The sequence below is a fragment of the Struthio camelus genome, chromosome 23 (assembly GCF_040807025.1).
Source record: "Struthio camelus isolate bStrCam1 chromosome 23, bStrCam1.hap1, whole genome shotgun sequence".
Lineage (NCBI taxonomy): Eukaryota > Metazoa > Chordata > Aves > Struthioniformes > Struthionidae > Struthio > Struthio camelus.
The window spans coordinates 10,116,506-10,140,887 of NC_090964.1; the positions used below are offsets into that span (position 1 = coordinate 10,116,506).

Here is a 24,382-nt window from a genome sequence, read left to right on the forward strand (position 1 = left end):
GAACCTAGCCTTGAGACAACTTAATGTTGTTTTCATGAAGAAAAATCCTGTTTCTAGAAAGTTGCATTTTTTGTCTGTTTTGCAGACGGTAATTTTGAAAAGCTAGCCTCAGTACAGCAGCGGAGTTGGCAGAATCAGTTTTTAATCTGAGATGTTGCTCTTACAGGCTTGTCGCCCAGCCCCTACTGCCATGGTCAGTGACACTGATATGCGGATGCCTTGAGTAGCAGCTCACGTGCCTCAGGTTAGGCGATGAACTTTGGGCTCACAGGGTGCAGATTCTTTTGTCTATTACGTTCCTGTTTCTTCCCTTGGTGTACGTAGTTAAACTTCCTATTGGTGGATAAACAGCCTTGTTGCTTATTATGGGGGGAAAGAACTCAACTCTTTAAATGGCCTGGAGGCGTTAGATTGGAGATAGGAACATTGTCTATCAACAGGTATTACTCTAAAGCCTTCACTGTAATTGGTAGCATTCAGTTATGAGCCAGAGTGGGTATTAAAATATCTTCAGCAGAAGGTGGCTCAGGTGGCAGTGTGTGCCATAAGCATTGCTAGTGATCACTATGTATTTGTTTAGGAGACTGCTGGAAGCAATGTTGTGCATATAGATTTTGCATATTTAATACCATATGTTTAAATAAAAAATAATAATTGTACTGTTTGGGATTCCTTTTCGGAATAAAATTTTAATAAACCAGTCAAGTGGGTTGAGATTCCCTTCTGTGTGTACGTCTTGCTCTTTCTCATTTGGTGGTAACTGCTCCCTTCTTGTTTTGCTGTTACCATTGCTTAAGAAGGAAGTAAAAGGTGTTCCAACCATGAAGATAACTGGGGAGAGGGGGGTTCAAAGTAAAAGGGAATTGTTTCAAGAAGAAAGTAGAGCTGTGACTTGAGACATTGCACAAATAGATTGTAGACAGATGGCAAACAAACTGCTAAAAAGCCTTTATTTTTACTTAACCATCTTGACCATGTGTGCCTATTTGTATTGCGGATGTGGGCTGCAACCATTCGGAATGTGAGGGAAATCATGTGTCAGTGTGTTTTAAGATGTAATTGCTAAGCAGAAGCAATGTCCTCTGCCCGTTTTCCCTTTCAGGACAAATTGTTCCTGCCAGAATTTTCTACCTGTTGCAACAGTTGCTTTCTTTCCAGCACAGTAAAATGTCACCTTCTTTCACTGCCCCTTCCCTCTGGCAGTCACCTATAATCTCTGTACAACTGTGTATAGTACACACAACAGTCATTGGATCTCTGTTGGCTTTAGATACCATCAAGCGGGGTATGTTGTACACCAACCGTATTAATTTGAAAAATAAATTTGTTTCGAATGCATATGTGATATTTTAATCTTTTTATACTTGCATTGTTTGAATTTCTTTCCAAAGCAAAGTCTGCAAGAATGGATGGAGATTGAAGTGCTGATCTGAATCGCTAATGTCAGGAACTGGGATAATATCTCGAGGGAGATACCAAACACGGCTGCCAAACCTTTGTCAGAAAATGTGATTTTACTTTCCAAGTTTCTTATTTGATTGGAGTTAACGCCATTTAATTAAAAAATAGGAGAATTTAAGTGCTCTGATTGGCAATTTTCATCCTTATCCACAAAACTAAAAATGTTGGGGGGATATGATGGTATTTCGGAGTTACTGGCATTGTTTATGCATGTGTTGAATACTCAGTTATGTCTGCGGTGTCAGCTGAACTTCATGGCTCAGAATGAACACAGGCAAATAAGGGGTTAAATGGGTTTTGAAGCTATAAATGCTTGTGTGCGGATTATCAGCGGTGAATGTGGTGCCTTTGGTTAAATCATTGTCTCCACAAAAACACCTTGTCTGTGGTTGAGATTTAAAAAGTTCGTTTCTGTTTGACACACCGTTGCTCACAGTACTGACATGGTGAAATTCAGTCATGGACCTCTCTGAGCCAAAACTGTCACCGAAGCTTTCCGTGACAGCCTCCACTCCTCTCTTTCTGCCGTTCTCTATACTGGAAGGACTCTGTGTTGTTTTGTTTTTACCTTTTTTTTAAAAAACAAAAATATTGGTTTTAGTGTTGCTTTGCTTCAGTTTGAAGTGTAACTTTCACTAATAACTGCAATAAAAAAAAAAAAAAAAAGCTTTGCTCCAAACCTGCTCCCTGTGTTAACTCGCTTTATTTAAGGTATGTTAGAAAAATAATATATAAGTAACAGGCTGTTTGCTTGTGAGATACTGGGTTTTAGATGGCCACCGTGTGGCAGGTAGGAGGAAATCGAGCTGGCGGGGGGGGGGGGGCGGGTCTGCTGAAGGCTTTGCAAGTCGGCGTCATTTGGGGGAAAATAAAAGGATTCAGTTGGCGGCCGGTCCCTCAGGCTGCTCCCGACGCCGCTAACGGCTGCGGCCGTGACGCCGGCGGAGCGGGGCGGGGAGCGGGGCGGGGAGCGGCCGCGTAGCAACGGGCGCGCGCGTGCCTGGCAACCGGCCTAGCAACGCGCGGCGGGAGCGCCGTAAAGGAGCGCGGGCAGCGGGGCCGGGAGCGGTGAGGGGGCCGGGCCGGGCCCGGGGCTCTTGAGGCGGCGCTGGCCCTCGGGGGCCCTGAGCCGGCTGCCCCTGCCCGGCAGCATTATCCGGGTCCACGGATAATCTGCGGCCTTGGACAGCGCCTCAGCAGCTTCACTAGCGTGGTGGGCCCTTGTGCCCTAGAGCTCGGTAAACACCGCGCGGGAGGCGGTGCGGGGAGAGGGGTTCCTCGCCTCTGTACAGGCAGCACCGTTCCCTAGGGAGAGACCGGTGGAAGAGGCTTCCCTCCTTGCCCGGGGAAGAGGGCAGTTCGGATCATCCTTCCCCGGTTGCGTGGGCACCTGCGCGTCCGCGTTAGCTGGGGCCGCCACGTCAGGGCCTGCTGCATCTTCTCTACTGGAAACCTTTCCAGTCTCTGGGTGCTGGGTTTGTTTTCACGCATCTCTGGTTTTGGTGCGTCTCCAGGAATAAACGTGATGATCCTTTACTCCCTTTTAGCCACTAGCCGGTTTTACCGCTATGGCCACGCTGAGTGTGAAGCCGGGACAGAGGTTCACCTTGCGGGACTGGCACACCAACTCTGAGCTCATCTCGGTTAACGCCGAACGCCAGCGTTCTGCTTCCCACTGCATCCGGCAGGAAGCCCGGGTTCTCCGCAACGAAACCAACAACCAGGTGGGCCTTCTGGTAGCTTGGCTGTACTCTGGGTTTGTTGGAGCAGCGGCTGGGGAGCGTGGGAGAGTGGCTGTAAATCTGGGTGGGTGGACTAGGGAGTAGGAGAGGATTTTACCCCTAGAGAGCTTCCTAAATAATTAACAAGAAAACAGTTACAAGGCGTAAGCGTATGTATGTGCAATGGTATGTCAATACTGTAATGAGATCTGGGTGTGATTCTCACATTCTTTGCTACTTGCTTGCTTTTCTGTGTTCTCCACTTGTGTAAATAATTATTGTGCCAAATGGCAACATATTGTACTCCTGTAAAAGGTCAATCAATCCCTGAAACAAGGAAAGGCTTCAGCGAGATTCACAAAAAGGAATCATGGCATTTCTCCTCTAATTCCAGACAAAATGGGATGAGCATGACAACCAAACCCGCCTGGCTGAACGTATCAACAGTGTGAACAGATGGAAGGAGACTCTGGACAAGTGCCTTGCAGACATAGATGCGGAAATTGATGCCTTAGCCAAAGTATGTTGGGAAGACAGGTGGCTGGAAATCAACCTACACTCTCAACATGGGATATTAAACAAACGAGGCTTGTTTTCTGCAATGGACAAGCCCATGTGGAGTTCAAGGGAGGGTTTATCACAGGTATACCCAGATCAATACCTGAAGAAATTACTTCCTGAAAAGCAAGCCACCTGTGTGCTTTTAGCTGAGCCAAGCCATTTTGTGGGGTTGTACATTTGTATTCTCGTTTGCTTGGTTTTTTTAAAGCTTTGAAGGATAATGAGAAAAATATATTAGCACCATCGTTCAGAGAAGTTTGACTTTCAATAAGGAATAGCAATGAGACCTCCTTCCGATCCTTTTAGTCCTGAAGCCACAGACTGCTCCTTCTGGAATCCCTGTTCCCGAGCAAGGTGCAGTTCCCAATGTGAACAATAGATGTGCAGGGCTGGTGTGTTTGGCTCCCATAGTTCCCATTCCAGACTTGCTAAAAGGTGTCAGAATAGCAAAGAAAGGCAGTGCAAGACCCTCTTAACAAGGACATCTGTGGGTTCCCCTGCCTTTCTCCTTCCTCCAGTCCCTGAAGGAAACCCTCCACCCACTCAGCTGGCTCCTTTCTGCAGGTGAAGGAAGCAGCTGAACATGCCCTCCAGGCAAAGAACTTGCCTTTGGATGTTGCCATTGAGTGCCTGACACTCCGCGAGAGCCGCCGCGCCATCGACGTGGTGAGGGACCCCGTGGAGGAGGAGCTGCATAAGGAGGTGGAGGCGATAGAAAAGGCCAAGAGAGACCTGCAGCAGAGGACAAATGAAGCCTTCGAGCAGCTCTGGTGAGGCGAATAGCAGAGCTTTGACTGGACTCTCCCCTCCTTGCTTGGCCCCAGAACTTTAATGTGCATCTAATGCCACGCTAAGATGGGCAAGCAGGCCATCTTAGCTTATCCATTCTTACCCTGGGACACTGAGCCACTCAGAGGCGCTTTTGATGATTATTGCCAAGGTCTGTGGGGCTTGGGGCCTTGCAGGGGAGAGCATGTCACTAGGAGACTTTCTAAGCACCCTCAGAAAATTTTGGCTCTGACAAATATCTTGTGCCTGCCTTGGTTCATAAACCAGTGACCTGGAAGCATTAAAGCTCCCAGACGCTAATCCCTCATGGGTCACTGCCTTGCTGCAGGAGTGCAGGCAGCTCAGTTCACCAGGGTGATGTTAAGGTGCAGTGTGGGAGAGCTAGCCAGGCTGTAAAGCAAGTGTGCTGGAGGACCAAGTTGGACCTGGCTCACTGCTGTTACAAAGAGTAGGATCTCCTAATTCATTTTGAATAAATGAGGTTGTGATGAAAGCTTTGGAAATATGAGGGTGAACTGCCCTTTCCCTCTGCATGATCCTAGCTGACTCCAACCCTACTTTCTGCAGCCTTTTACAGGAAGCTCGCCAGCAGTTGAACTTTGATCATCGGGGCAAGATGGAAGCGCTGGAAATAGATCGAGTGTGCTTATCCCTCAACGTGAACTCTCCCAACATCTCCTTCAAGGTCAATCCAACACGGGTCCCAGACGGGTAAGGGAAGAGCCAGCCCTTTTGTGGCCAAACCCATGCTGGTACTTGAAAGCGCCTTTGGACTCTTTCCTTCCGTGTTTTATGCTGGCTTGATGGGAGCAGTTACTGGGAGAGGCCAGAATAGGAGCTGGCTGCTGGGATTTCTTGTGGCTCTTGAACTGTGAGTTCACAGACTTCTGGAAGATGAGACCTTTTTTGATCCATGTTTGTAGTGAGCTGATTGCTAGGGATGCTTACTGAGGCTCTCTTAAATCTGTCAGGGTCTTAGAGTGTTCTGTGGGTACCTTCTTACCTTACAACAGCATCAGGGTCAAATAAACGGGGTGTCTATTTTCTAATGGGGAAAATGGGAGAACAGACAGTAAACGAAACTCTAAATTGTCACCACAAGTCAGTGGCAAAAACGGAGAACCTAGCTGCCCTCTCTCGCTGATACTTGGTTATAGGCAATACTCAGTTAACAATGTGATATTAGCCTTTGGCAGAGCTGCAGGGTTTTCACTTGCTTGGCATTTCATAGCATCCTTTGCATGTGTCCCTAGTCTGAGCAGATGTTGGACTCTGCAGGAGCCGTAGGAGAGCAATCTCTGCTGGTGCACTGAGGGCATCAGACAGAGTGTGGTCTCCAGAATTTCTGAATCATTTTGTGTTGCAGAAAGCCTTCTTGGCCTGCAGCAGGTGATTGCTTTAGAACTGTCTTGCAAACACTCAACTTACTTTCGTAACTACTGATTTGTTCACAGATCAACTGCACTTCAGGACTGGGACGATTATAGCCAACGCAACAAGGACCATGCTGAGGCAGAAATGAAAGCCTCAAATGAGCTCCGGGAAGCAATAGCACTTACCATTGCCCGGGTAAATTAGTCACTTGGCTGTGAATTGGTGGCGCAGAAGTTCTGGACCCAAAATGGGAGAATGGGCTGACATGAGCTGTGGTCTGGGGGAGAGAGTCCTTGAAAAGACAAAACTAGCCACATGTGCCTCTCTGAGAGTAGTTACATGCCCTCCTAGTTTAAAAGGGGAGCTTAATTATACTGTGGAGGTTGCAACAGATTCAGCAACCTGGAAGGCTCCTACTGTCTGCCATTCTCATGTCCTTTGGCTACTGAGGGATGCATGACCTGCGTATGCATGGCAAGGGAGTTCCTTTCAGTCGCCAGAACCCAGCTCATTTTGCTCACTGGCTTGTCCCAACCTCACAGGAGGTCATGTCTCATATGATGGCCAAATTAGCAACTGCTGAGTGAGAGACCGCTTCTAGATGTGTGTGACCAGAGCCTGTTCTCTTTTCAGACGAACAACGAGCTGGAGGCTCAGCGTGTAGCTACAGAGTTTGCTTTACGCAAGAGGATTCGAGACTTGGAAAAAGCCTATGATGAGCTGAAATGGCAGGAGAAGAATGTAAGTGGTGCTTCTTTGGTTATCAGCCACGTCCGTGGGTGGGAGTTGAATCCAAAGGCTGTTTGTTACCTGGAATGCTAATTGCTCTGAGCACTTCCTTTCTGTGGCTCACATGCCCCAGCCCAGGATGCGAGAAGGACGTGGCTGACATAGCCACACTGACTGCTGCAGCTCTTGCAAAGCGCAGTGACATTGCTGAACTGCCAGCCTGGCAGTGCTGAGGGTAGCGCCTCTGGATAATTCTGCTTGTTGGGATGGGATTGACAAGCCAAAGTAGTGCTGCCACAAGGCATGCAGCTGCCCATCCTTCATGGCCTTCATGGCGAGCCAGATCCGAGTTACTGCCGCAACTCACCAACTTGCGCTTGTAAAGTCTATCTGGCAGCTGTGTTTGGATGTGAGGCGCAAGCCACGTGAGCTCAGGCACCTAGCTGTGGCTCCTCTCCCACACCTCTGGACACAGCAGGCTGGATGCAAAGATGGGTAGAGGCTCCCCAGGTACTGGGAAGGCTCTATGACACCAGTGCAAACCAGTACAAGCTGCTTGTTCCATTCCTTGGGCTTTTATCTGTCCCATTCATCTGTGAAGGGAAGAGTCTACTTTTTTAATGATGTTTCTGCACTTGCAGGGGAACACAGCTGTGGGGGAGAGGCTGCCCATAAATCTGGCACAGTTCTGTTTTAAACATAAAGGTTTCCATGTGAGAGCTGTTAAGTGGCACATGTATGAAACAGTGGAGTCGATCCCTGCAGCATCCTACCTCCCCCTGCCATCACAGTTGCTGCTTGGGCATTTCCCAGCAAGAGTGCCAGGTTTTGGCCATTATATTTCACCCCTAGTCTCATCCACTGTGGCCATAAAACACAAGCGGTACCATGCTTGATCTATGTGAAAAGCCTGATCTATGAGCAGAGGGGTTCTGAACTCTGATCAGAAGCTTGCTAGCCCTTGTTTAAAATCCATTCCCAGCACAGTAAAAACTCAGGGTGCATGGGGCTGTTTTCCAGTCTAGATCCTAACGGAACAGAGCCGTGACCGTCTCTCCTACTATATGTCTTTATCCCCAGACCTTGGAGGAAATTGCTGAGATGGAAGAGGACATTCGACGTTTGGAAGATGATCTTCGGAGGAAAATGCAAGACCTGAAACTGGCACACACTCGCCTGGAAACCCGCACGTATCGGCCCAATGTGGAGCTATGTCGGGATCAGGTACCAGACTTGCCTAGCGTGCTCCCCTCCCTGGGGACTGAACTGGATGGGTGCTTGTGTGAATCGGAAAAATTTGGACGCACTTTGGAGCAAACTACAGAGGCACTGAGCAATGGATCCTACAGTCGCATAGCACGTCCACATAGTGTATTGTCCAAGGAAAAGCAAGGAAATAAATGTTGTAGTTGGGCTAGGAGAAGAATGAGAGAACCATGGCCACTATAAAACACTACTCTGTAGCCTTGTTAACTGTCAAGACCCTCTCCTTCGCTACCTTGCAGGTCCAGTACGGGCTGACAGATGAGGTTCAGCAGCTGGAGGGAACGATCAGTGCCCTGAAGCAGAAGCTAGCGCAGGCACAGTAAGTCCCCAGTTCTCGGGCAGAGCAGTGACCCAGCCAGAGCAGTGACCCAGCATCGTAGATGGGAGGGACGTGGCCACATGCAGCCCTGGGCCTGGAGCACTTCCAGCAGCTGCATGTTTGTTCAGACCAGGAGTGGAGTTGGGCTCAGTGGAGAGCTGGACTGGGCAGCAGGGATGCAGACAAGGCCTGGCAGGGCTGTGTGATAGGAGGGTGACCAGGGGTTCCCGTGGCCCCTGTTTGCACTCAGACGTTGATTGACCAGGCTGCACAGGCAGTTCTAAAAGGGAAAAAATGAGTGAAAAGCAAAGGAAGAAATAGCTGTGCTGTTCTTCAGGCCTGACATGGGGCTCCCAGGGCACATCTCTCTGTGCTGCAGTCCAGGAGCAGCATGTGGACTTGCTATTCACAAACCTAAACAATGCTACTGCCATGCACCAAGAACTTTCTGCTGCATTAGCTCTTCATACAAAGGCAAGAGCTGCACAGATATTTATGCTGCCAGAAAGTGGGAAGTTCAGTGTTTCCTGTCCAACTTGAGAAGTGAATGCAGTGCTTGAACCTGACTCCTCTCACTTGTTCTCAGGGATGCCTTGGACGCTCTCTACAAACAACTCTACCGCATCCAGACAGATGTTGGCTACAAAGCTAATTCCCTGGTGCTAGAAAACAAGTGCATAGACAGCCGGAGAAAGCTCACAGTCCCTGCCGAGAAATTTGTGCCAGAGGTTGACACCTTCAACCGGACCACGAACCGTACACTCTCCCCGCTGAAGAGCAGGCAGTTGGAGCTGGCTTAGTGTGCTGTGGCATGTTGTGCAATGAGCCACACCAAAGAGAAAGCTACCAGTGACTCAGTTCCGTAGCAAGAAAAATGGACATCTGTGTCATGTTAGGATAATGTAATTCTCTTCCCTCCTCCTGGTTTGTTATATAACTGTCTGTCCCCTTGTATGATGTTTATAGCCTCTTGCACTCTGAGGAGCATTATAAACAATATAGAGTCTGTCCCCAAGAGCAGTTGTCATCTGAATGTGTTGGAAGCATTTCACGGTGATTGAATCCATCTGGACTCTTTAGTGCTTTAAGTCCTTTAAAGTGCAAGGTTGTGCTCTGAAAAGGGACTGTGTAACAGTGGCAGCATGCCAGATCTGCTCTGTGGGTGTATTGACACAAGTCTGCTCGCTTTAATGATTAAAGTAAAGTTTGGGTTGGGATTTCCCCCTGCCTACTAGCCTTGCAGAGCTCTAACACAGCTACAAAAGCAAGAGCTGGAGTCCATTCTGGCTCCTGTGGCAAGAGACTTGTTAAAATTGAATTGCAGTGATCACATTCTGCCATGAGTTACTGTTTCTATTCCAGGCACGCTCCCAATGTGCTAAATATTGCATGCACTCCCTGGGAAACAGAGTCCCTGCCCCAGAGACCTTACAAGCCAAATTCCTGCATGTGCAATCAGGATCAGAATTTGGCCTGCTCTTCCTCCCTGAGGTGGGAGATGATGCTCAGTGAAAGCCCCCATAGAAAAGAGCCTGGATTGACTCTTAAGAGTAAGTTCTGATAACGAGGAACGGAGAAAAATCAATGCTTCCCTTCCTGTAAGCTGGGAAAGAAACTAGCAGGTTCGGAGCAGCTCTTTCCAGCCAGGCGCTCTTCAGGTGAGCCGCTGCCAGAATCTAGTGCTTTAGAAGTCATCCAGTGCTTCGACGCTGTGAGGCATTACACACAGGTGGGTGCTGTGCCAGTGCCTCGTATCTTGTGTAGGTAGGGTGGGAGGATGCATCCCTCCTACGCCCTGTGTGTGCAGCCCACCCTCCTCGCGCACCCCTCCTGCACCGCCAGGTACCCCCCTGTCCCCTCGGTACCCCCCATGCATTCTTCCTGCCCCCCATGATTGCATTAGCTCCATGCACCCCTCCCGTCCCCATGCACCCCTCCCGTCCCCATGCACGCGTGACCCACCTCTACCCCCCAGGCACCCCCCTATGCACCCTGTACTCCATCTGCCCCATGTATGCATGACTTCCCCCGTGCCCACATGTACCTCCTGTGCCCCTCTCCTGCCCCCATGCACGCATGACCCCCCTGCACCTCCCCGCACCCCTCCTGCCCCATGTATGCATGACTCCCCTGCACCCCTCCTGGCCCCATGCACGCATGACTCCCCTTGCGCCCCCCTTCCCCCCCACATCCCCCTCCTGTCCCCGTGCCCACATGTACCTCCTGTGCCCCCTCCTGCCCCCATGCACGCATGACTCCCCTTGTGCCCCCCTTCCCCTCCACAGCCCCTCCTGTCCCCATGCACACATGACCCCCCTGCACCGCCCCACACCCCTCCTGCCCCCATGCACGCATGACTCCCCTTGCGCCCCCTTGACCCCCTGCACCCCTCCTGTCCCCGTACACGCAGGACCCCCCCCGTACCCGCCCTGTCCCCCCGTACCCCTCCTGTCCCCCTGCCCCCCCGGGATCCCCCCCACACCCCTCCTGTCCCCCTGCCCCCCCCCGGGACCCCTCCCGAACCCCTCCTGTACCCCCCGCACCCCTCCTGTCCCCCCGGGACCCCCCCCACCCGCCCTGCCCCTCCCGCACCCCTCCTGTCCCCCTGCCCCCCCGGGACCCCCCCCCGCACCCCTCCTGTCCCCCCAGGACCCCCCCCACACCCGCCCTGCCCCTCCCACACCCCTCCTGTCCCCCTGCCCCACCGGGACCCCCCCCGCACCCCTCCTGTCCCCCTGACCCCCGGGACCCCCCCCGGGACCCCTCCTGGACCCCCCGCACCCCTCCTGTCCCCCCGGGACCCCCCCACACCCGCCCTGCCCCTCCCGCACCCCTCCTGTCCCCCTGCCCCCCCGGGACCCCCCCCCGCACCCCTCCTGTCCCCCCAGGACCCCCCCCACACCCGCCCTGCCCCTCCCACACCCCTCCTGTCCCCCTGCCCCACCGGGACCCCCCCCGCACCCCTCCTGTCCCCCTGACCCCCGGGACCCCCCCCGGGACCCCTCCTGGACCCCCCGCACCCCTCCTGTCCCCCCGGGACCCCCCCACACCCGCCCTGCCCCTCCCGCACCCCTCCTATCCCCCTGTTCCCCCGGGACCCCCCCGCACCCCTCCTCTCCCCCTGACCCCCCCCCGGAACCTCCCGGGACCCCCCCCGCACCCCTCCTGTCCCCCTGACCCCCGGGACCCCCCCCGGGACCCCTCCTGTCCCCCCGGGAGCCCCCCACACCCGCCCTGCCCCTCCCGCACCCCTCTTATCCCCCTGTCCCCCCGGAACCCCCCGGGACCCCCCCCGCACCCCTCCTGTCACCCTGCCCCCCCCGGGACCCCCCGTGCCGCCGCCGCCGCGCGGCGCTGCCGCTCCCCTCCGGGCCGCCAGGGGGCGCCGGCGCCCGCGGCGGCGGCGGCGGCGGAGCGGGGCAAGATGGCGGCGGCGGCGGCGGGCTCGGGCGCGGGGCGGGCTGCGGCGAGGCCGCGGCCGGGGCCGGCCCGTTTCCGCGGCTGCTTAGCCGGGGCGCTGCTGGGCGACTGCCTGGGCGCCGCCTTCGAGGGCAGGAGCGTCGTGAAACTGCCCGACCTGCTGCACTTCCTCGGCGGCCTGGAGCCGGCGCCCGGCGCGGCCGAGCCTCCCGGCAGCGCCCGCAGAGGTGAGCGGCGGCCCCGGGCCCATCGCCGTCGCCTCCGGGCCGCGGCGGCCGCCAGCGCCTCACCCTTGTAACCCCAGGATTAGCTCGTGGAGGACAGGGGAGCGCTGAGAGCCGAGTGACCGCGTTGTGTCTTGACCTTCTGTTTCAGAAACGCTGTCGTACACCGACGACACGGCCTTGAGCAGGTCCCTCGTGCGGTCGCTGCTCGCCCGGCGGGGGTTCGATGAGGCGGACGCGGCCCGGAGGTGAGCACTGCCCCGCTCGCCCTGGCACGGCTTTCTTCCGACGCTTTAATTGTCCGGGAAAGGCGGCAGGAGCTAAGGCAAAGTCATTGCAAGTTTACCTGGGGGGGGGGGGGGAAGTGATGGCTAAACCTGTAATTTATTGTGCTTTGCGCCGTCCTGGGACGCGCAGCATCGTTAGCTGTAGCGGGGTTCAGAATCCGCTTTGAAGCGGAGCAGGATGGCAGGCGCCGTTTGACCGCTCTGTATGTTTCTTTACCTTTGTGGAAAGTGAGGCTTAGAGATTTCCCTTCGTGTTTATTTGTTACTGTTTATGTTTATGCTTCCCTCTTTTCACTTAGTGAATATTAGTGAGGTCAGCTTCAGTTTGTTTATGATCCGTTTCCCTTTTGGATCCGCAGCAGTCATAACATTTGTTTCCACTTAAGGGAGAACATTTATTTGTTTAGAAAACGCTTCCATTGAACTTGAACAAAAGCAGTTCTGTGCAGTTGTTGACCCGGGAAAATGTTTCCAGTTTGTGTCTGTTTCAAAGCAAAGTTGAAAGGTAAACAAGTGGGTTGTGAGGGGTGATGTTTGTCCGCCCTTTTGCCCTTTCACACCGATCTTTGGGAATCGGAGTCTTTCCCTGTAGAACTGAATCAGATGGGCCCTGACCAACGCTGATTTGTCCATGTGCTGTTTGTTCACTGTATCAGAGCACGGCTTTATAAAACCTTATTACAAATTTCAGTAACAGACCAAATACCCAGGGTGTATTTTTTTCTCACCTGTGTAACTGCTGCTGTCTTGTCCATGCCAGGTTTGCTGAGGAGTACAAGAAGGAACCCAACAGGGGTTATGGGATGGCTGTTGTCAATGTGTTCAAGAAACTCCTGAGCCCCAAGTGCAGTGATGTGTTTGAACCGGCAAGAGCACAGTTTAATGGAAAAGGCTCCTATGGAAATGGTGGTGCCATGAGGGTGGCAGGCATTCCGCTTGTTTATTCTGACGTCCAGGATGTTAAGAAGGTACTTTTTTGGCTTGTTTGGGTTCCTTGGCTCTGCAAGTAGTCACTAGTAGGCGAGTCCTACCACGATCTCTCAGTTAGGTTTGCTAATGATATGCTTTCTTTCACAGTTTGCAAAGCTCAGTGCTGAGCTAACCCATGCCAACTCCCTGGGCTACAATGGGGCCATCCTGCAGGCCCTGGCAGTGCATCTTGCCCTGCAGGGAGAACTCAGCAAGGAGACTTTCCTTGAGCAGCTGATTAGCCACATGGAAGATGTAGAAGCAGATGACAAGTCTCTTACTGATGCCCGAGCGTAAGTAGCTGTGAGGAGCACTGACTCCTCTGTGTACCATTAGTTCTGTCTCTTCGCGTTCTCTCTTCCTCATTGTGCTCTTGTACCCAGACTAGGATTTGAGGATTTACCGTTTTCAAGGCGTCTAAAGAAGATAAAGGAATTTTTGGAGCTCAGCAGCGTTCCCAAAGCAGATGTATTGTTTGAATTAGGTAAGTACCTTTCTTACTACAAGTGTTAGGATAAGAGCTGGAGGCATGTCCAGCTCAGCCCACTCGTTCACGTGTCCTCCCCCAAATCACCACGTTCACCACTGCAGCCTGGCAGGCACTGGCTATGCTGCAAAGGCTGCATCTCCATGCCAATCAATAATTCTCTGAATCCTGACCCAGGAACTCGTCCCCTGTGTTGGTGGGAAAAAATTGTCTTGCGAAGAAAAACTAATTTTGAGTAATGTTCTTAATATTTCATGATCTCTTAATGGCTATCAGATCTTTATGCTGGACAGGAATGAGTAGATGCGTATTCAGGCCTATACTGGCATAGTTGGGAATTGGTCTCTGTGATGGGAATTGTACTGGGGAGCTAGGGGTAGGGGGGGAGAGCTCTATTCAGAGAAGTGCAAGCTTACTTTTGCATCTTGTGATGTAAAAATCAGTAATACTAATATTGAAAGTGACTGGCAATAGGAAGTTGCAAATAAAAGGAAAAAAGAGCTTCTGTGGAAAAGAAGATGCAAAGTGTTCTGCAGCACTGAAGATGATTGGTTTTGTTGACAGGCAATGGCATTGCCGCTCTGCGATCTGTCCCTACTGCAATTTACTCCTTCTTGCGCTGTATGGAAGCTGACCCAGATATTCCTGATCACTACAGCAACCTGCAGAGGACCATCATCTACTGTATCTCTCTGGGTGGAGACACAGACACCATCGCTACCATGGCAGGAGCCATTGCAGGGGCTTACTATGGGGAGGAACAGATACCTCCAAGTTGGGAGCAGAGCTGTGAAGCTTTTCAAGAAATAGAGAAGCTGGCAAATAGCTTGTATGAACTCTACTGCCAGCGGCTCTGAGGCCCGAGGGGAGTGTGTTTTCTGAAGGTAAAGCAGGTGGGCACCTCTGCTTTTCTGATCAGAAACTTTGTGGTGGATCCGCACCATCTACAGATGCCAGTGAGCCTCTGCCTGAGAAAGACATCTGCTGATGTGACTTGGGAGCTGGAGGCAAGAGCTGGGTTTGAAGAGGCGGGACATATCTTCAGTTACATTTTAGCTGGGAAGTGGATGCATGTGGCGCCTTGGACAGTGGAGTGATTCTCCACTGAAGTTCACAGCAGCGTCTAGTTTTTCATATCATATCTGCTTTGTCCCACCCTTATGCCATTATGTCACTGTCATTACAATTACTGTGATTCAGGTAGGTGTCTGAATCTACTGACTTTCTAGCTGATTTCCTCTACTTTCATATCCGTGGCCTTCATTTCAGTTGTCAGTGATCTGTCCTGCAGTGGCTTCGATATGCTCCATACCCCTCTTAAAACAGTAGTTCATGCTCAGCTGACCCAGCTAAAGGATTTAGATGGGAGTCAGCAGAGAGGCAATATCACTGGAGAGCCTGGAGGGCATCCTGTGTGGTGGTACCAATTGCCACCTATGTTATGGAGTAAGGATGCTGGAAGATAGACCTCCTAGGAAGATTCACTTCATTAAAGGCAGGATGAAAAGTGCCAGAGATTGGAGAAGGGATTTCTTTGCAGTTCTAGTGACATTTTAAGAAATGCCTTTGGTCCATGTAGGTAGAATCCCAGTTGGCTCATTGTTACTGTTGGAAGAAGGCGTAACTTTGGTCTCCTTTGCTCTACCGTCCACTTGACATCATCCTGATTTGTTAAATTTTGTGCTGCCCTACACAGCTGACTTTCACATTGCTGCAGCTACTCTTGCCATTTCCTTTTGTTCCCTCATCCTTGCATCCTGCATTCTTAATCCTGTCCTGTGTACGTCCAGAGCACCAACTAAGATTGCCGTTTAAATCTGCGGGTGGAGATATGTTGTGAAACCTAGTGTTACACAAGGGTTAAATTCTTGGTTCTGCTGCAGTCAATGACAAGAGTGACTTCAGCTGGAAACAGGAGTTGCCTCTCACAGCTTTAAAACTGTACTTGCTAAGAAGCTTCTGGAAAAAAAAAAAGGGGAAGGCAGGTTTCAGTGGGGGGAGACTTTATCAGAGTTTGAAAGAACTTCTGCATTTGAAACTGGTACAAGTGGCCAAGAATTTTCCAGGAAAGCTGTCTTCCACAGTTTAAATTTAAAAACATTTGTGCGATGGAGTTGGTCAGAGGAGGAATGACCTGAGCTTGCGTACAAGCAGAGGCATGTCTAAAAAGGCTTAAAAGGTCTCTAGTAATTAAAAACAAAAGGAGAGAAAGAGGCAAGCATATGGAAACATTTATAAATTTGAATGTGACAATGTGATTCTCTATAATTGCTCTAATATTTCTTGTGAAACTGGGAAGTACATGCTCTAATGGAGTTCACTCCCTGTTGATATTAGCACATGGTTATTGTGTGTTTCAGGCTACATGCACACGTAGAAAATCTGGTTGTAATAGGGTCATTCCAGTTTTTCCTGTACTCTGCTTCCTTCAAGTACGATTCTTCTGTGTGATGCTTTAATGGATGTTCCTTGTATAAATATGAGTATCTTGTCTTGCGAACATGTGGAATTATGATTTACTGTATATTTATGGGTTGTGCTTTGGATCTGAGTTGTAAAATATCAACTTTTTCAAATTACTCTGCCAGAGATGCCAACATTTTTGACGGAGTTATTTAAAAGAAGACCTTTTCCTTTTAAAGCAGCTTTAAATTTTTTAATGTGTGGAACTTATGAAGAATGGACAAGATTTCCTGTTTAAAAAATATATCTAATTTTAGGCCAGAATTTAACTGCACACTGACATTCAGCTCTGACTTTCCTGGAAAGAAATAAAATCACTTAGTTATCTTTGTTAATTAGCCACTGCTCTTGTGCTTTCTTTCAAGTCATGAAGTTGCGTTTCTGGGCTTCAGTCGTGACGCTGCCATGGGGAACATCTGACCTCAGCCTTTTGAGTTGGAAAAAATAGCTGCTCAGGCTTCTGAGCAAATAGATGTCCTTATATGTATTTCTTCCAGGTCTTTCCTAGCTGGTCTAAAAAATCCCCGTCATTCTGCTGAAGCTGAACTTGGAACCTGGATGGGAAAATGTATACAGAGAGCTTATGAAAATGTAATTTGTCTCCAGCCTGTTCTGCAGGCTGTTCACGTTTCCCGTGTTAAGGAGGCAGGACGTAATCCTCATCGCCGGCGTGAAACTAAGCATCTGTTTCACGGTTGTTTGAGGGGGCAGAGGCTGGACGAAACGAGCAGGCTGTGCCCTTTGCGAAGCAGTGGTGAGTATCTGGGGCGCTGTAAGGAAGCGTGAGCTTGTTCTCTTCTAGTACCGTTCTGCCCAGTTGGCCGTGGTGGTGTCTTCGTCCGGTGTGGTACAACGTTTATGCTGTCTTCTGTCAAAAGGAGTCAGAGGTGGGATCCGTCTGGGTGCGATCATAGCTATGCATTGGCAACCATGAAGGTGAAATTTGTCTCCATCTTTTTGCATGAGAGTGTTAATTAGCAGGCTGACCTGGTGGAGCGGAGGAACAAGTGAGCTGGATTTGAGAAGGAAATACAGCATAAGACGTCCATGTGAAGGGTGTTACTAGCAAGGTGAATTCTTTGCCGTTCATACCTGACAGGCACAAGCTGGTCCGTTTGCTGGCAGGACAGTAGGAAAGCTCTGGCCTGCAGGGCCCGAGGAGACCGATGCGTGGTGCCATCCCTAGATGTTACTGCGGGCAGTTAATAATAGGACAGAGACACAGCTGAGACCGCCTTTTATACAATAAGTTTTATTGATGTTTTGTCAATACAATCAAGTACTGTAGTTTTAGTTCTGAAGAGAAGGCCAGTTTCTGATCACAAAAAGAGTGCATTTTAAACCAACTTTTACTATGACAGACAGTGCATGTAATAAGTATTTACAAAACTAAAAACCTCTATATACTAGGTTAGAAATGAAGATACTAGAGGCAAATTTAAAAAAAATAGTAAGAATTTGTATATAAAAATGCACGTTGTAATGCAGTTTTCATAATTAAAAATAGACATACTTCATCCAACCCAACCTTTTTTATTATTGTGATTGAAACCAAAATCCCATGCGCTCACACACACGACAGAAAATAATCCTTTCTGCTGGCAAATATCACGTACTCAGTACTCCAGAAAAAAATTCTTCCTGACAATATCCGGTTTAGTGAACAGCCTCCCTCATCCTGTGCATCGTTTTTCTAGCCTAACTCTATGTGCGTGTAATATCTTTGCCTTTCAATTACTGTGTAAATGTAACAGGTTACATAGCTGCAGAAGGTTGATTATGGTTTACGCTCTGCACATGAAGGGACAGTGAAATTGCAAAACAGTTATCTACAGCACGGAACGAGTTAATCTCTCGATAGTGAGTATTTTTGTCGTTGCTTTTTGCCAGCCGGAACCAGAAGTTTGGAATGAAACGAAACAGAACAAAAGGAGATTGAATGTAGGTTAGAACACAGTATAAATAAATCGATTTGTTGAATAACAGCCTTAAACTTCCACTCTAGAGAGCATCTTTGAGCGCGTGGAAGCTCCTTACCCTACCGCAGGTAGTGTGCACGCATTACTGCCCTGCCGCTGGCAGTGTTACTTGGTAAAAGTAGTGAGACACCGTTGCTCTGCAGGGTCTTGGGTGTTACCAGCTTGAGTTCATTGCTGTTCTCCACAGGAAAAACACTTAAATAAAGGGGAGACAAGCCTCATCCTAGAACCCTCCTCCCAAGTTTGGGCTTGAAGAAAACATTTGAGCTTCCACTTGTAGTTTTAGTGATTTTTTTTTTTTTTTTTTTGTACGGCTCCTTTTCCTGCTGGGGAATAACCGATTACAGTTAAAATGTGAATGGCTCTGAGACCCCCCTGCCTTCAGGAATGAAACGCGGGAAAGCCTGGGCCGGTGTTTCCACGTGTGGAAGTTCCATCGCGTCACAGCTTCCAATTTTATATCAAAAAAAATCAGCCCAGGCTGCGGGATACCAGCCCCCAAAGGGCAGTGACTAAAGTGCTGGCCTTTCCATTTCTAATTTCCTTTTTGTGTTTCTTAATTTCAGAGAGAGGTGTGTGTTTAAAAGGAAGCCCTGGATGGCAAGAGGCACAAACACAAGATAGGCTTAAAGGGGGGAAAAAAAAAAAAAAAAAAAAGGAAAACGTGTTTAAATATCTTCTGCAGTCAATCTGGAGAATAATCCCAAGTCCCATTCTTGCTGTGTTTCTTTTCTTTGGCCATATTATAGGCATTACGGAGATTTAAGGGTAAAAGTTGCTCAGCTGGTGACCAAATTGTTGCTGTTTTCTCAGGGATACCTCTTTGTAGAGGGACGTTCAGTATAATGCATGTGGATTAACTTCAGCAGCGCTCTACTTGCCTGGGATGAGAAGAATCACTTAACTGTAAGTGCAAGGGTCAGTTACTGTTTTACCATGAGAAAATCTGCAAAGCAACAGGGTTCAGTTGCTCCTTTTAGCAAAGGACAGAGCAGCCAAGTGGTCGGTATCTGTGCATATCTTTCCCAGAATCTTGCAGCTCACACTCAGATTGATGACATCTCAAGCATTAGTGAGACAGAGTGGTAACAGACAAATGTGAATTTTTTGTTTAACCTAAGTCACAGATGGGCACCTGGAACGGTGCACTTTTACAGATACATATTGCACTATACTTGTAAATAACATTGTTAAGTAGACAATAGCACCGTTGTAAAATGGCTGAATGGAAAGTTAGAATGAACGCTATTTTCGCTTAATTAAAAGGTCCCCAGAGAAGGGGGAAATGCCAATGCAACAGTTTACACGTCCTGACATAGTGAGACATTAAAAGCAAGTTGTCCGTAAGTGGCACTTTCAAGAAAGCATAACTAAACCTTCCATTAAACCAGGCTAGAAGCACCATAAGGCAGGCTGGCAGCGCCGTCCTTGTGTTGGCAGAGAATAACACGTTCACAAGGCCAAGCAAGTCTTTGGGCTGCAAAGAAATATACAGAGTAGCACTAGCCCTTGAACTTGCCGGGAGATGAATTAACACAAGATAGAGGATCATAGTTCATCACAGGGGTCCCAGTTTCCCTGAAGGATGTTGGAAGAGGTCATCTGTCATCCTCCCAGATACCAGAGCCTGGATGTTTTTATTCCTAAAGGTGTTGGGGGGAGCGTTAAACATAGTATTTACTTATTATAAAAAGGTGCTTATGCAAAGTGTTCCACTTGTGATTATAAATCCAACCGCACTGAATCTGGAATGAATCAGAGAGACCGCCTCAAAGTACAGTCTAAAAAAATAGGTATCAATGCGACTGAAACTCGGGCATATGATGGTTTGGGAAGGAAATTTCTCAACCCATCATGGATCTCTGCTGCTGTATATATTTGTGTTAAGTGCCTAGGACCCCTGTGTTTGGTAGCAAATAGACCATCCATTATAACAGCTGAAATGTGTTTTAACTCTTACTCTGAATGGGAAACAAGGGCACTTGACTGCAGACCAGAAAGGCCTGTTCTTCCAGACTACCTTCTCTGGATCACAGAGCAATTTACTGCGTAGCCAGATCCTTGCCATCGCAAGCACGTTCCTGTGTTTGATGTGCAGTCACTAGGGTAAAATTTACTTCAAATACACTTTGCTGAGAAAGTCGCTCCCCTCCCTCCCTTCTCCCCTCCCCCAAAAAAGAAAGAAAGAAAGAAAAATGTCTCCTTTCCGATTACCCTCTTGACTCATGGATCAAACAGCATGAAGCAAGGTCCCGTGACAACGGCTTGCGCCTTCTTCCCAGTGATTTTTCTTTTTGTATTAATTTTATTTTAATTTTTTTATCAAAAAAGACAGTTTATGGCTAGAGTGGGTAAAAAGGAAATGCGCCCAACAGCCGTTATGTGGGGCAAAGCAGGAATCCAGAGAAGGAGGAGTGGATGTATTCTGTGGAGTACAGCCCGTTGGCTTGGTCCGAGGGCATTTGTACCCAGACTTGGTCGTTCTCCTTGAGTTCGAGCACGGCACTGCCTGAGGCTTGGTCCAGGTAGCCTTTTTTGTACTCGTCGTAAGTGTAGGTGGCAGGCACGTTGTTCTTATAAAGTGCCACCCAAACATTAGTCCCTTTGACATGCACGTGGTAGGCAAAGTAATAGATGCCGGATATGGGACAGGTGAATATCCCAGTGACGGGGTTGTAGCCGTTGTGCCCGTTATACAAAGTCCGGTCAAACTTCACCGGCATGCCCGACGCTGGGAAGGGGGAGGTGAGGATGGCGGTGAAGGCTGGCGCGATCCGGGCGGAGAGCTCTCCTCGGCCGTACTGCGGCTTCCCGGGCTTGCCGTTCCCCAGCACGGCCCCCTCCACGCCTCCGTCCGGCAAGTGCAGCCCCGCGATGCCCGTCTCGTCCAACACCCCGGGCGCCCCCGGCGGCCCGGGCGGTCCCGGCGGCCCGGGCGGCCCGTTCAGCCCCGGCGTTCCTGGCATTCCCGGCGGGCCGATGGGTCCGGCCATACCAGGCTCACCGGTCTTCCCCTCGCCGGGAGCCCCGGGGAGGCCGGGCTCCCCTTTCAGCCCCGGTAACCCCTGAGGCCCCATGGGACCAGCGGGCCCCTGCAAGCCTGGGATACCCGAGGGGCCCCGCAGGCCGGGCTGCCCTGGGATCCCACCGTCCCCTTTAGGCCCGGGGCCGCCCGTTAATCCTGGCACCCCCGGAAGGCCGATGAAACCCGGCTCTCCTTTCGGGCCCGTTGGGCCAGGGGGTCCCTGTGACCCGGGCAGACCCCTTTCTCCCGGCACCCCTGGCTTCCCCGCAAAGCCGTTCGGGCCCTGGTCGCCACGCATCCCCGGCATTCCCGGCGGGCCGCTCGGCCCCACGTCACCTTTGGGGCCCGGCAGCCCGTGTTTGCCCGGCAGGCCCATGGACCCCGGTGGGCCCGGCGGGCCGATGATGCCCGCGGGGCCCGGCTCTCCCGGCTCCCCGTCGACGCCGGGTTCCCCTTTATCACCGATGGCTCCGGGCGCTCCGGGCTGCCCACGGTCTCCTTTCAGGCCGGGCAAGCCCGGTTTCCCATAGCCCGTCGGCCCAGGCAAGCCCGGGAGGCCGCGGATCCCAGGTTCTCCCTTTGGTCCCAGGGGGCCCTGTATCCCCGGCACCCCCGCTACGCCGGGGATGCCCACCCCGTCGATGCCGGGGGGGCCCCGGGGCCCCATGGGGCCCGGCTCCCCGTTGACCCCAGGCCCACCTGGTGGGCCCACGTCACCCTTTTCCCCCGGAGCACCCGGCAGGCCATCGAGGCCGGGCTTCCCAACGCCAGCGGGCCCTGGGGGCCCCGCAGGGCCAGGAGGGCCCCCATTCCCCCGGGGCCCCGGCAAGCCTGGCTTTCCCACTCCGTTTTCGCCCTTCAGGCCTCGCTCTCCGCGAGGACCGGGCTCCCCTTTCGGGCCAGGCTCACCCCGAAACCCTGGCAGGCCCGGACCACCCTGAGGGCCTGGTTTCCCATTGACCGAGATGCCTGCTGGCCCCGGCAGTCCTGGGGGGCCTGGCAGTCCTCTGGGCCCTTGCTCTCCTCTCATGCCGGGTTCGCCTTTGGCTCCGGGCATCCCTTTCATACCCGCTTTTCCTGGGAGTCCTGGGATGCCTGGTTTCCCAATCCCCGAGAAGCCGGGGGGCCCGGCGGGCCCGGGCTGGCCGTGCATTCCTGGTTTCCCCATGCCTGGCTTTCCTGGGTAGCCGGGGGGGCCGGGGGGCCCGCGTGGGCCTGGCTTCCCTGGCGGTCCTGGCTCCCCTTTGAGGTCCATTGGCAGCATCGGCGGCACGTCTGCGAAGAGAAGGAGACCACAGAGCTTTACTGGGGCCCAGCGGTGGACGGAGACAGGCAGCCGTCGGGACAGCTGCGTTCAGCCTTGCTACGAGCTTTTGGCAGTCTCTTTGGTCAGGCAACTGCATTGTTAGATAGGGGCATGGCTTCAAAACGAGACCAAACCCCTCACGGTCCCCTGATGGCAGGGATGGGCACTGGTCGAGCACCCCGAAAAGCAAATCCTCGCACAGGGCCTGGGGCCAGCCCCAGAGCTGTCATGCAGCGTTTGCTCTAATACACGGGAAGCGAGGGGCCGCATCGCGGTCAGATGGGATGAGGAGAGCGAAGAAAGCCACAGGAATCTGCTGAACCAGCTACAAAAGACGGAACCAAGCAGCACCAAACACAACGATGGATGCTGTAGAGAAATGCAAATGGTAATTGTTGCTTTTGCTCATTTTAAGACCATGGGTTTCAGCACTGCCTGCCCCTCTGTGTCCATGGTGGGAAGGCTCTTGTTATCTTTCGGGAGGAGCTAGGACCCATTGCTGTCCCATGCGTAGTCCTTCCACCGACCAGGGCCCCACAGTGTAATTCTAATTTCTCCAACTGGCAACGCTTTCATTTTGCAGTAGGGCCTGTTCCAAGCCATGCACTAAATCAAGGGCAGGCCAAAATCTGTGCTGGGGCTGACAGTGATTGCTGAATAGACCAAGGACTAATATTTATATTATAGGAAGCCCATGGACACACCGAGAGCGGGACCCTTCTCTCGACCGGGTCTGAACTTACAAGACAGCCCTTCACTAGAAATGGTTTTATTTAAACGTGGTCACAGTGGCTTCCTACGCTGCCCCATCAGCAGCCTGCCAAGGGACTGTCTTGAAGCAAGACACTGGCCAGTGCCCAAGGTGCTAATTCAAGCCTTATTCCTTCTGTCCCTCCCCAGAGGGTGCCAATAAGACCAACCATTACTGTCTGCTCTGATGGTGTTCTGTGATGACCCTACTGTGTTTTAGGAGCTGGATTCGTCCCCCCGCCTCACTTCCCAGTGGCCAAAAAGCACTGTGGGATTCCGTCGCTCCCACCTGGGCTGATCCAAGAGGATGGTGACACAGAGAGCCAAGATTAGAGATAATCCCTCCACCCCATCCCTTGAGTCCAGGGCCTCAGGAGACCTATGTATGATTTTGTCCTTTTAAATTAAAAAGAAAACTGAAAAGAAAACTCTTGGACTTGCAGTTAAGAGAAGAGGCAGTGATTAGGTTATCAGATAAGACATGCCCTCTGCTTCTGGCTTAGCTGCTGAGGCTACAGGGTAGACAAAAACATTTTAAAAAAGCCTGAGGTTGTAGGAAAAGCCAATAGTTGCAAGGAAAATGCAACCTCAGTAACATCCAGGAATGAATCAGCCCAGCTGGGAATAAGCCATAACCACTTGACATTTAAAGAATTTATAGAGGTCTTTTGCAAACGGATGTAAAAAAGAAACTAATGGGCTGAGAGACAAAGCAGAGGAAAGCCGGATTACATGCCCACCACAGCTCAGTACTAAAGGCACAGACGTGAGCATAAATAACGCTTCGAGGCTAGCCTAGACAGGGTGTTGCTTCCCACGCGACACCAGGAACGGGCGAAAAAGAATAAATCTGACAAACCCTATTGAGAAGTTTGAAATGAAGGAAATATACTTGGCATTTGCACGTACACAGAACTACAATGAGAAATGTGAATGGCTGAAGAAAGTGCCTGGACACCTTGGGTAAGCTCTAACCAAATTTACCCAATGTAAAATACACGAGTAGGGAACAGATCTGTGCAGACGAGTTGCCAGGAGCAGCTGGGATGCGAGCAGAACCAGCCCTTTGCATGAGGCTTTGCGCTGCAGGAGGCGACAGGGGTCCTGGGGGAGCAGCGACTGTGGGGCCTGAGGTCCCCGAGCCTGGGGATTCACCCAGCTGGAGCCTTCGGAAAAGATTAGGGGAGATTTGAGACACCTGAAAAGAATAACAGAGGCAGCAGCAGGCAGTACCCTGCCTGTCGGAGGCAGC

At 51.2% G+C, this 24,382-nt stretch overlaps 3 protein-coding genes across 7 annotated transcripts in view; 2 read left to right on the plus strand and 1 right to left on the minus strand.

Annotated features, from left to right (window-relative positions):
- The first annotated feature begins 2,507 nt into the window (after positions 1-2,507).
- Positions 2,508-10,082, plus strand: TEKT2 (tektin 2). 2 transcript variants are annotated; one of them, XM_068917073.1, is made up of 10 exons: positions 2,527-2,699; positions 3,009-3,185; positions 3,577-3,702; positions 4,308-4,513; positions 5,100-5,243; positions 5,987-6,101; positions 6,540-6,647; positions 7,716-7,859; positions 8,141-8,220; positions 8,807-10,082. In XM_068917073.1, the coding sequence occupies exons 2-10, from the start codon at positions 3,030-3,032 to the stop codon at positions 9,018-9,020; spliced, it is 1,293 nt and encodes a 430-aa protein (XP_068773174.1). In that variant the 5' UTR covers positions 2,527-2,699; positions 3,009-3,029; the 3' UTR covers positions 9,021-10,082. The 2 variants fall into 2 exon arrangements, with proteins under 2 accessions (XP_009684130.2, XP_068773174.1); XM_009685835.2 differs by lacking the exon at positions 8,141-8,220 and having other exon boundaries at positions 2,508-2,699.
- A 1,549-nt stretch (positions 10,083-11,631) lies between these two features.
- ADPRS (ADP-ribosylserine hydrolase) lies at positions 11,632-16,408 on the plus strand. Its single transcript, XM_068917417.1, has 6 exons — positions 11,632-11,867; positions 12,016-12,112; positions 12,912-13,119; positions 13,229-13,413; positions 13,504-13,604; positions 14,172-16,408. Exons 1-6 carry the CDS (start codon positions 11,645-11,647, stop codon positions 14,462-14,464), a joined length of 1,107 nt encoding a protein of 368 aa, XP_068773518.1. The 5' UTR covers positions 11,632-11,644; the 3' UTR covers positions 14,465-16,408.
- Positions 16,409-16,524: 116 nt separating this feature from the next.
- COL8A2 (collagen type VIII alpha 2 chain) overlaps positions 16,525-24,382 on the minus strand; it is a 41,174-nt gene continuing 33,316 nt past the window's right edge. For all 4 annotated transcript variants that reach the window (XM_068917413.1, XM_068917412.1, XM_068917416.1 and 1 more), the window contains exon 3: positions 16,525-22,349. In XM_068917413.1, the coding sequence (XP_068773514.1) occupies positions 20,428-22,349 (1,922 nt within the window). In that variant the 3' untranslated portion in view covers positions 16,525-20,427. The remainder of the gene's footprint in view (positions 22,350-24,382) is intronic.

Coding starts and splice junctions, on each gene's coding strand:
- TEKT2 (XM_068917073.1), top strand. CDS start 3,030: ATGGCCACGCTGAGTGTGAAGCCGGGACAGAGGTTCACCTTGCGGGAC. Junction 6,102..6,539: donor TAGCACTTACCATTGCCCGG/GTAAATTAGTCA, acceptor TTCTCTTTTCAG/ACGAACAACGAGCTGGAGGC. Junction 6,648..7,715: donor TGAAATGGCAGGAGAAGAAT/GTAAGTGGTGCT, acceptor CTTTATCCCCAG/ACCTTGGAGGAAATTGCTGA.
- ADPRS (XM_068917417.1), top strand. CDS start 11,645: ATGGCGGCGGCGGCGGCGGGCTCGGGCGCGGGGCGGGCTGCGGCGAGG. Junction 13,120..13,228: donor ACGTCCAGGATGTTAAGAAG/GTACTTTTTTGG, acceptor TTTCTTTCACAG/TTTGCAAAGCTCAGTGCTGA. Junction 13,414..13,503: donor TCTCTTACTGATGCCCGAGC/GTAAGTAGCTGT, acceptor TCTTGTACCCAG/ACTAGGATTTGAGGATTTAC.